The following is a 17,619-nucleotide window of genomic DNA, read 5'->3' on the forward strand; positions in this document are numbered from 1 at the left end:
ACAAACACTCAACAGCATTTTATGTAAGTGGGCTTCACTTGCTTTAGTACTTTAAACTACCTACCTTTAAGGACCTTAAGAAAATCAGATTGATTTTACATTCCTTGAGTATTCTAACCAGAAAACATGTTCTGGAGTTTCTGCTGGGGAAAACTCAGGCACAGAGAGCTTCAGGGTTTGCTGTTTATTATGCTTGGTGGTGAACTGATAATTTATTCCTAAGTAAATAATTTGCCTGTGCTGTTACTGGAGTGCCAGGTATCATCTTTCTTTCCCTTTGTAGTTGCTGTGTTACTCAGCTGTATCTGTGGTTTGTGTCTGTTGCTGGTTGGCTCAAAGTGGCACTTTTGAGTCTTTGGCACTACGAATACCAGGTTGGAAAAAACAGCTACAGTAGTTCCACAGAACTCTCCAGAGTTTTTGGCTGAGGGATTGGTGTAGACTGAAGGACCTGCAGGGAACTTATCTAACTCTGTGCTCCTCAGCTCACCCAGTGTCACTGGGACTTGTTCCTTCTGCTGCTAAAAATAGTTTGTAGTGCAGCTGTTTCCATGTCACTTCATTAGCAGGTGTAACTCCTTGTGTCACATGCACTGCTTCCCAGGTGCTAGTTGATTAGAAGTTCTGCAGTTGTCTATTTTTACATCTTCACCCTGTTTAAAATTCTTCAGGATAGGTGAGAAACAAAACTGTCAACACTGTATATTAGCTCAACACTTGTATTTTACTGTCATGTCTTAGGATGGTTTTATTTTATGTACATCTTGTTCCTAATGGGCATTTTTAATATCAAAAGTTCTTTTTATTATTTACAGGTTTTTGGTTTTTTTAAATGCCTTCTGACCCTTTTATTGTACCTTTGTAGACTGAGCAGCCTCCCTCTTGTCCCATCACCCAACCCTAAGACCCCCTTCAAAACAAATAGGATTGTTTCTCCTTCCCTGCAGCATATCTTGTTTCATGACTTAATTACTGGGCAGTTTCAGCCATTCTCATGCTGAACTTCTCACTGCCTAATGGTTAATTAAACTATTAAAATGTCATTACCTAATGATAAGATGGCAAATGTTCAAATTCCTTACAAGACCTCTTCACCTATTGAACCTTATGGTTTGCATGAAGCACGATATAATTATGGAAGGGGAACCAACAAGCTGAATTTCCCTGGTGTCAGACAGGAATCGGATGCTTTGGGGTGGCCACTCCACATTCAGCCTTTTGGAGCCTCCATGGCAGCAGTCCAGGCATATCTTTCAGCCAGGCTTACTGTTAGGGCTGGGGTAATTAGTGGCTCAGCCTTGGGGTAAAAATAAGGCAGTAATACAGAATGAAGTGCAGCCAACCAGCTGTTATCCCTTACAGAGCAGATAAATGATAGATCCGTGATAGATCACCATCACATTCCATGCTATTGTGGCAGGCACATGTATTTCATATAATATAAATTATGCAGATTAAGAACACTTTATGAATTACAGGGTGGAACATAGTTGTCATTCTTCTGGGCTCTCCAGACTCAAAGTGACAGAAAAACAATTTCTGTTGTATGAGATCAAGATCATTTCACCATTCGTTATGCAGAAGTCCAGCAACTGGTCTGTCAGGAATATAACGAGAAATGAATTAGGCATACTTATGCATGTGACATTTTTTAGCATTATTTCTCTTTCACAGTGCTAAATTGAGTTATGCACACATGAAAAGTACATCTTATTTCATATGAACATTTAATATTTGTGTCAGGGCTGGTTGAGAATTTTGTTTTTCATTCTCGTCAGATTAAAATGGCAGTGCAATCGTGGTAATTTTTAAAAGATAAGGTTGACATGTCTTTTTCAATCCAGCAACACTGATGGAAATTTATTGCATGGAAAACAAACTTCTGATAAACACAACTTTACTTGAGGACTTTATTTCCCATACTATGACATTTCCCATGTGAATGAAATCTGAATTCCACACTGATACAGTGTTTCTTCAAATGCATTTTGCTTTCAGTTCTATAAATCTCAATTCTTCAGAAGAGCCTGTGCCATTTTAGGAAAAACCCATACTTACCTGGGACATCATCAGCTCTTGGCTGCTGTGTTCAGTAGTAAACAAAACGGATTAAAAAGAACTTTTTAGTGACTTAATTGTGAGGAGTGCTAGCACACTTTGTCTGAGAAATTGTTAGCAAAATGTGAATGGGAAAAAATCTGAAGAAATGGTGAATTGCTTTTTAAATTTTGTAATATGCAACTTTTAGTCAAGTAGTCTTTCTTAGCAAAATTCAGTTTTTGAATTTTTTTTTTAGGTCCAGCAATTTTAAATATACTGTTGACTTGCTCAATAGGATTAAAACACAGAATAGTATAGGTTTCACCGTAAGAACAATGAATGCCAAACATACCCGATATAACATGGTGCCATTTTAGAGCAGGCAAATTGTTGTAGTATATACTTCCAAATGTGTTGAGCTTTTTGTCACTACTTATGGATGTTAATATTTTTTTGGCACTTTTCAGTGGCAAATCTGTTTTAGAAGACATCAGATTTGATTAGTTCTTGACAGTGACTAAGAGTAGATTAGCTTTACACAGGGATGTCTCTTTCTGCTGTTGCTTCACATCCAGTTGTAACCAATGGATGGATTTTTTTTTTCCTACCATTTGTTCATTCCCTTTATTACAAGTTTGGATGTTGGCACATTACATGGCAGCCGTTCCAAAGAATAGCAATTTCCCACAGATTTCTCCCCCCTCTCTACTCCTGAAGATGGCTTGTCCAGATCATTAGTGCCAGAACACCGTGGTCCTGCCTGGGGAGGACCAGGCTGCTAGGCACTATTTATTTGTGGTTATTAAAATAAGATGCTAATAATCATATGGGCACTGCAGCACAGCTGAAGGACATCCCAGGTACTGAAGTCTGGAAGAACTATTTAGAAGAGAAAAGGACGACAAGAAACTTTTGAATTTGTTGATACTGTTTTACTACATTGTCGTCAAGTGAAAAGCAGAAATAAGTTTGGGAAGAAAGGATGAGAATGTGGTTTTCCCCCCTTCTGAATAAATGTGCTAAACGTTCACATCCAGCTTTGTCTGGTGTTAAAAGGCAGGTCTCGTGGGACGTGGGAACTGTTATCATTCTTGCACCTGAAAGAGCATTATGTACACATCTACATCTTTATTATTCTGCCTGAAGGCTTTAGTGTAACCAGATGGTATTTATCTGGCAATTGTAGATGAAAGAGTGTGTGAAATAGCAGCATGTGACAATGATAAACACTGAATAAAAATAGCAAGTATATATAGACTGTCTTAAAGAAGTCAGAGGAATTCTTGAGAGTTATTGACTCTGCTGTATATCAGTTCCAGAACAAACACTTTGAAAGCCTGTCTATGTGAGCATTTCTGAAAATCTGTACATCACTTTGATCAGTATAATTTGAGGAGGTCAGACTGGCCTAACTTCCCTCAGGGAAAGTACACTTTTCCAAAAGCTTGTACTTTTATTAGGACCCAGTTAGACAGGGACTATAGAAAAGACAAGACTATAGAAAATAAACTGGAGTGATAGAAAACAGTCTTTGTCTGGACTGTGGCCCAAATTTGTTAACATCCATTGTCTCTCCAGGTCCAAAGAAGGATAATAAGCACATGGTTACAGATGTAACCATCAAGGAAAGAATTAAAAAGCTAAATTATTAAGCTGATAAATATTAACAGAAGTATGAAACACTCCAAAGGAAGTTTTATAGTTATGAAATTACTAACAATCTTTTCAGATCTGTGCTAGCTGTCATCTTCTATTGCATGGAAGAATATTGAAGAGTAAATGTCATTTGTTTTAGAGTAACCAAAGAAAAGATGTAGATTAGACCTTTCATACTGTAAGAATTGAACATTGTACTTCTGGTCAAAAACAACATGTCACCGAAAAGCAGCATCAGTTTATGGGAGTGTATGAAAGCCTTGATGTAGTTCATCAGAGAAAATGAAGGTCAGTCTGAGCATGAGTAGCACCTCTGCTTCTTTATCCATCTGAAAACAAGGACACAAAGATGTCAGCTGCGTTTGGAATTCCTGTAACTCAGTTTCTTGTCTCCACCATCAGTCAATCTTGGATGCCTAAGGAAGAATGTAAGATTCAGGTGATCCTAAATGTGTCTAACTTTTCCTAAATCACTGACACCTGTGGGCACTGTGTCTGTGTGCTCACACCCCCTTGGTGGGGGTAATGACCCTCTGCAACTCCTTCTGAGCCCCAGGCATGCATTTTCTGATTGTAAACCAGATTATTGTGTATCTCAGTTATTCCCAAGCAGCTCTTACTGAAGGTAAGCCTCTGTAGCTTCCCTTTGGGAATTTGGTATTTGAAAACAAATGGTCATCAGGAAACCTCTGCTACACAAGAGGCTCTTGAAAGTATTTACACTGGAGATTCATAAAATTACCCTGCACCCTGGACCTCGTGCACATGTGAGAGGAAGCATTCCACTCCCCAAGCAGCCATTTATTTACAAAGGCTCAAGGAACTCCTGATCTTTATTCAAAAGTGTATCTAAACCCTGAGGATAACAAAAACAACTTTTAACTTCTTCACACTGTCAGATTTGGCCAAAAATATGTTGCTGCTTTGAGAGTCTGTGTTTATTTTTGGGGGTTTTATGCATCACAATCCTTTCCTTCTACTCTGTGGTGCTGTTCCCTGTTATCAAAACAGAGTGAAACGAAGGCAAAAACATCAATGCTAGCAGCACTGGCATAGTTCCTAACAGATCCTGGTTTTTTGCTATAGAGAACATAGTTTTGAACTGCTCCACTCCTTGTATTTTTGTTGCCTTTTTTCACTTCTGAACTTTAAAAATATTCCAGGAAAGATACAGATATCTCCTGAATTTGCTCACTTTTAGTTACCAGTGATGGGATACCCTTTCGATGTAATCCAGAGACCTAACCTGATTCAGGTTCTGTTCCTGGCAGCCTGTTGATCAAAACTGTTACACTTTTGTAGGAAACCTCCGGCTAACTCAGCCAACATACAATATTCACATATTGTTACAGAGCAGTACAAAGGCCAGACTGCATCTGTTAGAATAACACATTAAAGCCACTCAAAGATTGTTTCAGTGAGCTATAATGTGCAAGTTCTGTGGGTCTTCGTCAGAGACCATCTTGGAAGAGCAAGACAACTTACAATGACACTGTGCTGCTCTCCATTGTTAATATCAGTGTAGCAAACTATAGATACCATTTTCTAAGATTTTTTAGATCTCAGCATCTTCAGGAAGATACAGGCAAATGATTATTTACCCTTGAATTTTCAGGATTTGTGGATCTATAGTTCTTATCTGCCATCTTCAGGATTTATTTTACATATATATATATATAATTTTTTAAAGCTGTCATATCCTTTGTTCTGCTTCCCTTCTCCAAACTGAAAATTTGCCTTTTTCATGCTCCTTTTTTGTAATGGAGGTACTTTTCCTCCTTAAATGTTTTAGTTCGTCTTTTCTGTGGCCTTCTCTGAGTCCACTACATCCTCCTTCAGATGCAGAGACCAGAACTACACACCATATTTAAAATATGGATTCATAATCTTTATCTGTAGAGTGGCTCTCTTTGACTTGTTCTTAATGTCTTTCCTCAAGCTGCCCAGTATTTGGGGGATTTGGGGTTGCTGCTGAGAGGATGATTTTAGGGAAGGGTCAGCAACTCCCAGATTGTAACCACCGATTCCAAGTTAAGCGTCACGTAATCAGGGTTTCAGTTATTTTTTTCTCCATGTTTGTTTACACTGAAGCTTGGCTGCCACATTTTTACCCTGTTTGTTCAGCTTTGAGGGCTTTTTGAAGTTCAGCCAACATTTGACTACCCAAAAGAGCTCAGGGTCTTCTGAAAGAGATGTGAAAAACTGGAGCATTCACAGTTTGCTCCCTTCTTCAACTCATCAGTCATGAGACAGAGTAAAACCAGTCCTGGCATCGATCCTGGAGGACCCCAGTGGCCAAGTCCTTTCCATCCCTAAGGCCTTCCATTTGCTTCCTCTCCTTTAAGCAGCTTTCAGTCTTTAAAACATCATTTCCTCTAATCCTGTGGCAGCTTAATTTTTTTAATAGCCTTCAATGTGGAACCCTGTCAGAAGCTTTATGAAAATTCAAAAATATCATGTCCAGTGAATCCCCTTTATCCACCTGGTCCTTGACACTGTTGTAGAAATCCAGCAAGTTGATGGGACAGGATTTCCCTTTACAGAATCCCCACCAAATCTTTTTCAACAGACTGTGATTTTGTAACAGACCTGTTATCTTACCCAGCGATGTAAGACTCTGGTCTGTATTTTTGTACTTCCCAGCATCCTCTCTAAAGTCCTCATTTGTAGAAGGGAAACTCTCAATTTTTCTGGCACAATGGGTGTTTGTGATGATAGGTTACACATCTTTGTTTTTAAATTCCACATTTGAAAGCTTCTGGATGAATGCTGTCTGGTCTTGGTGACTTCCTGATATCTGACTTGTTTATTTATATTTAGTCTAATATTTTCTGTCTGTTTACTTATTGATCTGGTTCCTTTGAATGATCTGGTACAAAGAATGCAGTGGGTGTAGGAATCAAACATTTTCAACAAGAAAGAATTATGCAAGCAGATGTATGAGCTTCTCTTGCATGGACTTATACTTGACCACGAGCGCTGCTCTTCACACTTTTGTCATCCAGCAGTCCTACCAGTGGCTTATCAAATTTATTGCTTTTAATATACTGAAAAAAGTTAAAATTTCCATTTTTCAAGTTCATTTTCAGTCCTCTTAAGTTTATATTTACATTTGGCATGAGCAGTTTTGTGGTTTTTCCTTATTTGGACAAGCTTTCCATTCCTCAAAGGGGAGAAGAAGGTATGAGTATCATGGTAGCCTCCTTGATTTTCCCATTAAAGTCATACAGCTGGTTTTCAGACCCACGCAGACTTTTCCTTTTGCAGTGTTACACATGTTTTATGCAAGCTTCTATTACAAGTTTTTCTGGGGTTTGGTATTTGGTGAGTTTTTAAATAGCTTCTAGGTTGCCTTCTTTTGGACTGTATATAATAGGGTGTTTTGACACTTTGCCTTCCCTCCTATTGTGTACTTCCTTTAATTCATAGAATCATTAAAGTTGGAAAAAACTTCTAAGATCATGAAGTTCAACTTCAACCAAACACCACCCACACCCCCCAAACCTTATCACAAAGTGCCATATCTGCTTATTTTTTGAACACTTCCAGGGATTACAAGCTCACCACTTCCCTGGGCAAACCTGTTCCAATGCATGACCACTCTTTCAGTGAAGCAGGTTTTCCTAATATCCATCCAGCCTGAATTTCCTGCGTTGTGCCTTGGGGCCATTTCCCTTGCCCTGTCACTAGTTGCCTGGGAGAAGAGGCCAACCCCAAAGAATTCTGCATTTCTGTTCTGGATTCTTTCTCTGCAGCTCTGAAATTAATTGTATTGTGGTTGCAGAGCAAGACCACACCATGAACAGCATCTTTTCTTGTGGGTTTTCTAACTTACTAGTTCTTCCAGGAAATATTGTTTTTTCTTCGCTGATGTTTTTGTCCAATTGTTTGGGTCATCTTGGTTTGGGTTTATTAGGGATTTTTCTCCCTGCTTATCCTGCTGAAGTATCAATGCAGTTCAATAAAGGTAGCTGGAATCTAGCCTCCTGCTATCATTCCTGAACTTGCAGGTCTCAGTCTGGTTTCACAGTTTCTGCTCACTATTATTTAGCTTACTTGGAAGTAATTTTATTATTTATCTTATATATATTCTAGTAGAATCTGGATTTTCTGTCCACAAGGGCTTTATTGTGCTTTTGTCCCCTTATTATATAAAGCTATTATACTTCATATAATCTTTCATGCACAGTACCCTACCCTCACTTGTACATCCTCTTCTGTCATTCCTGGTAGTCTGCTAACATTGCCCACTCCTGCAAGCCCACCAGGATGCCTGTGTTACAGGAAGGAGTGATTTCTAGGTGCCAGTAATTCTTGTAATGACCTTATATTTAGGCTCCTCATGTTGGTACAGAGGCACTTCTGAATTTGTCTCCCACAGCAAATTTAGCTACATCCACCTCGTGTTACATCCACCTGAACAAGTTCCTTTTTCTGACTTTCAGTCTTGCCCAACTGCCAGTAGAAACTGTCTCTGATTTTTCAGTTTTCATGGTCAGCACCATGGCCTAATAATGATGCAAGTGCATCCCATTTCTCACTTCAAAACATACCCCATCTGCTGATCTGTACCCTCCTTACACTGCGCCCCTTGTGCACGGAGGGGCGCACTGATCTCTGTGTGCTTCTAAGTCCTTGCACAAGGTACTGGCAGCATTCCTGAGAGCTCTGTTCCTCAAGTGCAGGCTTGTTTCCTGGCTGTGAGCTTCAGTCTGGGCTGCACAGCATCCCCTCCACACTTGCTGCATCCTCACTACTCACAGGTACTCGCAGGTGCTGCTCCTCCGCTACTGCCCGGGGCCACTCCTGCGACCAAGCTCCGCTGGCCCGGGATGTTTGCTTTCCTGTCTAGGGCTGCTTTGCTCTACTGCTGCTTTATTTTGTTAGAGCAAGTCGTGAAATAGTTTCCTGTCAGCTCAGCTTGGGATGATGGAAAGCATGAAGCTGAGAAACAACGCAGCACTTAAATTTATGTTTGTTTTGCTGTTTGATTGTTAATTTGGTGTACAAAGCAAATGGAAGTGGAGAGATGGGATTTCTTTCTTTGAAGAGGACGTAGTTTACAAACTGCTTTGGTAGCTGAATGCTGAAGTCCAGACTAATGGAAGTTTACAAAGTGGGGAAAGAATCTACAGTTTAGAGGAATGTCTCTTCTGGCTTTGCCTGTAAAACTATATAAACCACAATATACAATGTTCTCTTACTGAAGAGATGTATTTTTACACATTTGAAATGCTAGTTATTTAGAATAAATATGCATTATTCAGATGTCTTTTTTCTGTGATATCACTATCAGTTTATCACAAATATTACTGAAATTATTAAAACAGAGAGACTTGAGGGCTCTCAAAGTAGACAGAAGGCCTCAGTTTGTCCGTTCTTAATTTTGAAGGACTTTGGCAACAACAATTACATTGCAGTGAAAGAGTCGGTGTAGGAGGTTGAAACCTGAGCTACTTTATTGCTGTCATATTTAAAGTGCATATAAAAATAGACTTCATTAGTAATTGAAAACTGGAATATCTGTTTAAGTGTAACACTGCTGTCACAACTTTCTTAAGGGACAAGGCCAATAATTTGGAGTGGTGGAATGAATTTATGTGGTTCAGAAGGGGAAGGTAGTCTGAGGCCAGTTGTTTGTCCCTTCTCATTTACAGAAAAATCCGTATTTCGGAGCTTCTCTCCTCCCCCAGTTTCCCTGGTAATGCTAGTAATTCCAAAGAGAATTAATTGGCTTTTGAAGGTGAGCAGTTGAGAACTGGTAGAATTTTGTAGGAGCCCCAGATATTGGCTTGCAATTAAAAATGTATTGGATTCAATTTGTTTCCTGGAGTCTGTTGCACTTCATTTGTTAATTCCAGTGCTGCATTGGTCCCCGCTCTGAAGCCTTGTGTTAGTGTGAATCCTGTCTCACCGAAGAAGGGATACAGTTCCGTGTCACAGTTCAATAACAAAAAATGTTTAATCCACTTTATTACAATTTTCAATTCCTTCTTTCTCCTGTGCTTGGTCGCTAGAAGCATTATAAACATTCTGTGCTTGTATCTGTTATTTAGCCGGATAGAAGGTTTTATTAGGAAATTATGTCCCACACGAAAGCCAGTCCATTTGGCTCCCACACAAAAGTTGTTAGTGTTCATTTAACCCAAATTGTACAGGGTTCTTGACTAATGCTATCCCCAACATAATGTTTGCTTGTAATGTATGATGTGCATTTCTGTTTTGTCTCTTGAAGGAAAGTTCAGGCTTGCTTGTTCCTGCTGTTAATTATAACAAATTCTGGCAAGTTTAGGAATCTGAAAAGCTTGTCAGATGTTGGCCTTAAGGGCTAGTGTCCCTGAAGTTGGATGTAATTTGTGCATAATAAATTGCTTCAATAAGATTTTGTTTCTTAGCTTAATTACATAAGTCTTTTGGGAGTTAAGCTAATGTGAAATTAAGGGTCATGGGACCACCACAAACTTTTGGAGGTTATGGTGATAAAATCCAGCTGTTTCTTCTCACAATCAACCTCCAATATGTTGTCCTTATCCAATGGTGTTCTTATGTGATTTCTGTAACATGTAGATTGGTTAGTTGCATTAAACACTGACATGAATTGGATAATTAAATACTAGTCAGATTACCTGACTTGGCTGACTGCATGCATTACAGTGTCATCTGCAGATGTCCTGAATACCCAGACTTTGGATAAAAGGACTTTGAATCAATGTGTGGGAATCATGACCTTCCCCAGGGTAGTATCTGAAGTAGCAGATCACACAGCCCTGAGTGAGACTGATTTAAGTCAAACTCAAAAGGGAGGGTGAGGTTGTTGGAAAAAGCAGTGGGATTCATAAAAGGTGGGAAATAATGACAAAAAAATTTAGGACCTTCACATATGGGGATTCAATTTAGAGTAGTTGAAGAAGACCAGGGTGGGAACTGGTAAGAATCAGCTTGCATTGGAACTTGGGCAGGAGGTGGAAAGCCAGCAGCAGCACTCAGGTATTTGAGGAGGGGATTTTGTTATCTAAGTAGAATTATGGAATTGCTACACTTCAGCTTTGGTGGGGGAAAGCGTTTCTTTTTAAATACTTATGTCTTGAGTTTTGATTGGTTAATAATTTATAACAGAGTTATAAGTAACATCAGTAAGGACTTATTTGTTCCTATGCAGAACAGCCCATGTGCTATGAAGCAAAAGAAACATGCATTATACAATGCACAGAATTTTTTAAGTATCTCTTGAAGCTCAATCTTCAGCTCTAACTGAATATGCATACCATAGATGTTTTATATAGGAGCTTATTACTTTTTCTGAAAACACCAGATCATCTGGCTTCCAAGCATTTGTTTTCTAGATAGTTTTGCATATGGTTAGAATGTTCCACTTAATAGGTAATGCCAGTCAAAAGAGGATTTGTACATCATGAACATTATAAGCATTTAAGACATGGATAATACATCTGTCACTTTAAGATATTAATAGAATGCTTTTAGGTGCCCATATAGTCACTGACCTTCATGTAGTGGCCTGGATAGTATCTTTAGAGAAACAGCCCTGCAAAATCCCTTCTTCACATTAAAGTAAGAGAAAAAAAAAATTCTTTCAGATAATATCAATTTCTTTGTGGTTAGTAAAAGCACTGCACATAAATCTGAAGGAAATGTCTACATGTACCATCATTCCAGACTCTGGGTCCTTAACTTGCCATCTTATGTACTTAACTGCCATCTAATAGCTGGGAGAAGGTTCTACCAGAAGCCTCTTGGCAAGAGAGGTTTGCTGCTCCATGGCCAAGAGGTAGACTCGTGCCTGGATGGAGCCCTCATCCAGCTCCCCAGCCGATGCTGCAGGGCCGTGCTCTCCCTTTGCGCTGTGGGCTCTGTGCATGACGTCCGGACACAGCCGCACAGCACCTTACAGATTTCTGCATCCAAGCACCTCAGGACCTTAGGGATCTCTTTATCTCTTCTCCTTCCCTCCCCCTCTGCAAGTACACACACACATTTGCATGAACAGGCTTTTAAAATTCCTTAAGGCAATTTCTAATATGTGATAAGGACTGTTTTTACAGCAGAGTCCTTACAAATCAATAATCCTGTAAAGATGAAAAACAAATGGGGGATATCTGCTTTGGCAGACAACAATAAAGATGTACATGCTGTAACAATTTATTTGCAGATTCATTCCTCCAGATACCCCTTACAGTTACGGGTCAAAGTCTTCTGTGCATCTGCACTGCTGTCCGAAAAATGTCAACAACCTAAAGGGACCACCCAGTCTGTGTTACATTTGTTGCCTGTATGTATTGTAGGAAGGCACTTCTGGTCTTTTTTCAAAATAGGATTCCTATCCAAATTTCTGAGGACTTCTATCCTCACATCATGCAAATCTCTGTCCAGGGCTACTGTGGTTACTGCCATACCCCTTGCTACTTATAAATGTGAATGGTTACCAATAGACACTGTGCAGGATTTCACATTTACAACATGCAGTATATTACAGCAATCATGCCCAGTATTTTTAGCACTTGTTAGTTGTAAGAAATCCCACAAGGCCATTTGAGTAATGGAGTTTTGTTTGTCCTTAACGCTTGCTTGGTAAGTTAGTCTAGGGATAAATTGAGGAAATGCCATTTGGGGGTAGCGGGGAGGCAGTTTGCAATAGGGCTGTCTCGAGTTCTGTGAGACAGACAAAAAAAAAGAAGGGATACAAAATAGAAAGCAGCATTTTGTTGTAAGTCTTTTATCCTATTACACTTTTTAATTACAGATTATTGCTTAAACTGAAGCTTACTTTCTCTTGGAGATGCTTTGGGAAATCACTATAATTCCAATTTTGTCATTCAGCAACAAACAAAATTTAGATTTTAAAAAGGACAAGCAAGGAGGATTTAAACAAAATTGCACGATTTATGACATCAAAATTAATGTATCTGACACTATTGAGTGAGTAGATTGCTGCTAAGTAGAGGGTAATATTTTCAAGCACAGCCTTTTACAGTTAACAAGGTGCATATTTGGACAGTTCTTCCATGCTGTGCATGATAGTGGTCCACCATTTCAAGTGTGAGGCCAGATGGTTTCTAAGTTCAGTGAAGTGCTCAGGATCCAAACACAAGGAGGGAAGGTTTTTGAACACTGAAGTTAGGCTTCCAAGGCACTTACAGTCAGATTTTTTTGTGTGTATTTATAACTCAGTGTTTTTGTAACTCAGTCATGTTGTTTTGCTCTCTTCTTAGAGTTTCTTTGTAAGGAATGCCCAAGAGTTCATATTTTCATTGACCGAATTGATCTGAAGGACATTCCAGAAGAGCAGATGTATATGAGGAGGTGGCTTCATGAGCGTTTTGAAATAAAGGATAAGTGAGTAGAAATACAGAGAACTTTCTGTTTCAAGACTCTGTCTTATTGCTTTTATACTAATAAATATACCCATGATTTCTGTGTTCCAAGTGGTGCCTGCTAAAGGGCTCTCTGAAAAGGGGTGATGTTGGTACTCCTGTTAATGTACTATAATACAATATAATATGGCCTTGTGGTTAAACCTTTGCTGAGAAGGTTGGGATTCCTCAGGTTTTGTCCTTCTTTAGATTGAAGAAGTGTGAGTCCATGTTCCAGGCAAGACTCATTCATCTGAATACTCCCCATTCATCTTCTTGTAGTCAAGTCCTGTGCAGGAATGTAAGATGCCTGTGGTAGGCAAGCAAGAAAAAGCAGTGTGATTCTGCCCTTGTAATCAGTGTTAAGTTGGAGTGATAGAGGGGCAGGTCTTGATCTAATCTCTTCTGCCCAAATTGTTTACAAATCTTTCATCCAGACCACGACTGGATAAAAACACAGTTAACCCCAAAATTCCTACATTCACTGGGGAAACAAGGTGAAGTAGAAGTTTCATTTGTCCATTTTTGAATTGTGGCAGAAGTTAAGTGCCTGGCTTCCTCCAACATCTCCAGATAAGGTCACTAGTGAGTATATGCAGCAGATCCTGGGGGACCTTGTTCTGCAGAAGGACTTTGTGTCTAAATGTAGGATTTAAGTATTCTTTGAGAGATGATGGTTTAATTTGCCAGATCTGAAGTCCTGCTTAAGGGAGGTGAATCTGTTTACTCTCTAAATCCTTGAATACTTTGAGTGAGACAGAAATTTCCCTGGTTCTTTGATACTGTTCTGCCAGTCTCACACTCCATGGAAGTAAAAAATGTATTCATTTCTCCTGAGAACTTTGAATTCATGAAGTTAACATGACTATCTGTAAACATGACATTGTTACTAAAGTGTCTTAGACATTTAGGATCACTACTTTTAAAAAATAGGAAGTCTGAATTTAATTTAAATAGACAAGGAGCTGATACGTAAAATAAAAGGCTGTCCAATGTCTGTCCCTTTAGTTATCTCTTGAAAGGGAACAAAACTGAATCATCCATGTGTCATTGTAAGCTCCTGTTCACTGGAGCATCTTGGCCTGGGACCAAATAGTCTGTCAGGCAAATTTAGAGATAGTTGAAACAAAACCTCAGAATTTCCAGACCCATTTATTACTGTTTTAAAAACTAGGAGGAAAAAGGTTACTACTAAGCCAGTAATGCAGCATCTTGCTCTTGCATGTTTAGTTTCCAATATATTCAGTGTATTGGGTGTCCTTGTTATTTATTAATTTATTTTATGAAGATACTTCCTCCTCCTTTGGTGCTCAGTGTATTGTTTTGTTATACAATATTGTACAGTGCTCTGGATTTTTTTGCTAAATGCTGAATGAAATCAATTCTTGCCAACTTTTATATTCACTGTCGTGGTTGGTCCACAAGGAAAATATGGCCTTAATGCTTCCAAGGGTTCAGGTTGAGTATTTTGACATGCATCATATTTGTAAGGTGTACTCATTGTTTGAACTTGTTACAGAGGAGCTGCTACATATTATGAGGTCATTTACTAAAAATGTTTGGTTAGAAGCAGTTACTGGATGAAAGTAAGTTTGCTTAAAATGTCTTACTGTCTGACTGTGACCATCTCCTTTTTCTCTGCTTATAGGTTACTAATAGAATTTTATGATGCAAAGGATTCTAAAAGAAGAAATAAGTTCCCTGGGAAAAGTGTTCATTCCAAACTAAGCCTCAAGAAAACTTTGCCATCTTTGCTGTTTTTAGGTGGCCTGACTGCTAGTATGCTTCTGACAGAATCAGGAAGGAAACTATATGTAAAAACATGGATATATGGAACTTTAATTGGCTGCCTGTGGGTTAGCATTAAACCATAAGCAGATGTTAGTCTCCAATCAGTGAAATGTGCAGTCTTTTCTTGCACATTACACCAAATTTTTTCCTGACTTTATAGAAAAAAAGTGTAAATAAAGCCTTATTGATCGAATATTGGAAATAATAGATTTTGTGACTTAAACCTCTGTGTGGTTGGTCTGGGGAAAATAAATGTAGATTTTCAAATTTACTACTGATTTTTGCTGGAATAATGACAGATAAACCGAGTCATATGAAAAATTGCTTTCCCCATGAGCTAACATCTATCTCTCTCTGCAGATTTGAAAAAGTATGAGTTATGCATAAGGGTGTCTTATGTGGACCTGTGAATGTATTTACAGAGATTAATTTAGGGTATATATTTATTCTTCTGATATTCATGTTGAATTTTTGTTACTCTTTGGTGCATTACAGCAGCTCAGTTGCATCTATCCCAGCTGTATCGCAACTAAAAATCAAAATTTTCCTTTTTTTTCTTAATTTTACTCTTCAGTTTTCACTAAATACTGTGTTCTTTAAAAGGGACTGTGTAAGCTGGCAAATCATGACGTGTTACCAGAAGCAGCATAAAATGTTCCTAAGAACTGCTGTTCATGGGGAAGAAGCTCTGTTTATCTAGTGCATGACTTTTGATTATATTGCAGTATTAGGTGATTATTTTACATATGCAAAACATTAAATGGTACCGAGCAAACAGCTTCTTTTGCGCACCTCACATTTGTGCATAAAAGGAATGTGTGCAGTGTAAGGAAATGTGAAGTTTTTGTTTCTGGCCAGAACCCTCATAGCCTCCCTTGTGTCTGCATTACCCCTCTCACCACGAGCATTCAGCTGAGCTCACACTCCTCCTCCACGTGTATGTGCCATAAGCAGAAGTTTCCCATTACCTCACGATTTTCTGGAAGCAAACCTTGTTGTTTGAGAAGTGCATGGAATCACTGTAACAAGGAACCTTCAGGTGTTCCTGGTAAATCTGGAGCGTGTGCCTTTCCCACTGACCTGATCTAGCCTGGTGTTCCATAGGCTAGCAGTCATCTCTGTGCTGTAGTATGCCACTAGATTTGAGTCATTCTAGGCCATGCAGACTGCACTTAGGTTGAAATTATGAGGTTGATATATATGGTTTGCACAGTAGATAATAATCAATGAAATGCATATCTTATCAGTATTTTACCTGCTTGAAAATATACTTTAAAAAGCAAAATCAACAAACTCTATGAAAGTCTGAGATTCCCAAGGCTGGTATGGTTGTTGGGGAAAGCCATTTCCTGATTCTAGGGAATAGTCTATAAATACACCAATGGGGTAGGAAAGAAGATGCATTTTATCTTCTTCCATTAGGGAATTGGACTCCTGTATCAAAATTAAAAAACTAGAGAATATTTTTATATCACACTTGCAAGCTTTAAATGTGCATCTTTTTCTAGCTTCAGTATGATTTGTCTTGCTTTAGAATCCATTGTTAGAGTTAAACATCTCTTAAAATTATATCTCAGTTTTTCAGATTCTACCATGGTCAGTTAATTAAAGGTTTTACTGTGTGGGGTTGTTTTTGTTTTTGTTTTCAACAGAGTATTACAGAGAAATTGCAGTTCCACCTTAAAATTATTCAGTACAACTTTCAGTTTGCAGTTCTGTGTCCTTCCATAATGGATTTTGTCACTGGAGTTATTTATATCGGTGATTGATTCAGGATATGTTGATGAACCATTTTAAAAACAATGACTGGGAACAATGTTGAAAAACAGTATTGTTATGAGGCTGTGAAACAAAAAAAAAAAAAAAAAAAGCCATTTTATGTAACAGCCAAATGTGCTTACATGTAGTTCTTCCTATTCTCAGCTGACTGTTACCAGTGGGTATAATGAGAAGGCAACGTTCCTATGTTAGTGTGAGTTTTTTTCAGTCATGGAATGAAATTTTATTCTGACATGGCTAAATTTCTTTGTAACAGCTAAGAATAACATTTAATTATACATCAAAAATAAATGCAAAATGCTTAATTCATTTGTAGGAAAATAACTGCTATTTTGGAGAGCCTAATTACATGAAATATTGGATCTCTCTTGCTGTTTAAGTACCAGGAATATAATTGACACAGTGCAGCAAACAAACAGGATGTTTATTTTGAACCTTATTCTCTATGTTAATCTTTTTTTTTCCTTGCCATTAATTTATAAAGTTTTGAAACTGTAATTTGCTGACGTATTTGGCATTGGGAGTATCACATGCTATTTCTAAATATGCACTGATATTAACTTGAAATATTTCTTCATTAAAATAAGAAGAGCCAATGCTCATTCAACTTTTCTGTCCTGTCTGCTTGTTCAATTTTTTCTGCACTTTCATGTTTATAATTGGGAGCTGTTTAAACAAAGGCTACAAGTGTGGTTTTAAGTCCCCGATGGAAGGACTTGTGTGAGAAGCAGTCAACTGAAAGAAAACAACTTTGTCTTTTTTCCCCGTGCAGCCAGAAATGTGTTGGAATTGATCTGAGCTTGTTCCAGTGCAACACACCACCAGGTCATTCGAGTGGCAATAGCTTTTTGCCCTTGAGCACGTGCACCATTTGCTGCTCATTAATGATGTTGTTAGTGTGCAGGACCAGCTTCTGCCCAGGAATTGGCCTCAGTGGCAACAGGCCCTGGCCTGACAGCACTGGCAGAGGGTGGACAGACCCAGG

General features: G+C 38.6%; 1 protein-coding gene across 1 annotated transcript in view; it reads left to right on the forward strand.

The window, feature by feature from the left end:
* AGPAT5 (1-acylglycerol-3-phosphate O-acyltransferase 5) overlaps positions 1-17,245 on the forward strand; it is a 54,422-nt gene extending 37,177 nt beyond the window's left edge. Inside the window, exons 7-8 of the mRNA XM_005495968.4 lie at positions 12,924-13,047; positions 14,713-17,245. Of these exons, the coding sequence (XP_005496025.1) occupies positions 12,924-13,047; positions 14,713-14,938 (350 nt within the window). The 3' untranslated portion in view covers positions 14,939-17,245. The remainder of the gene's footprint in view (positions 1-12,923; positions 13,048-14,712) is intronic.
* Positions 17,246-17,619: the final 374 nt, after the last annotated feature.

This window comes from Zonotrichia albicollis, chromosome 3 (assembly GCF_047830755.1).
Source record: "Zonotrichia albicollis isolate bZonAlb1 chromosome 3, bZonAlb1.hap1, whole genome shotgun sequence".
In the NCBI taxonomy this organism is placed as follows: Eukaryota; Metazoa; Chordata; class Aves; order Passeriformes; family Passerellidae; genus Zonotrichia; species Zonotrichia albicollis.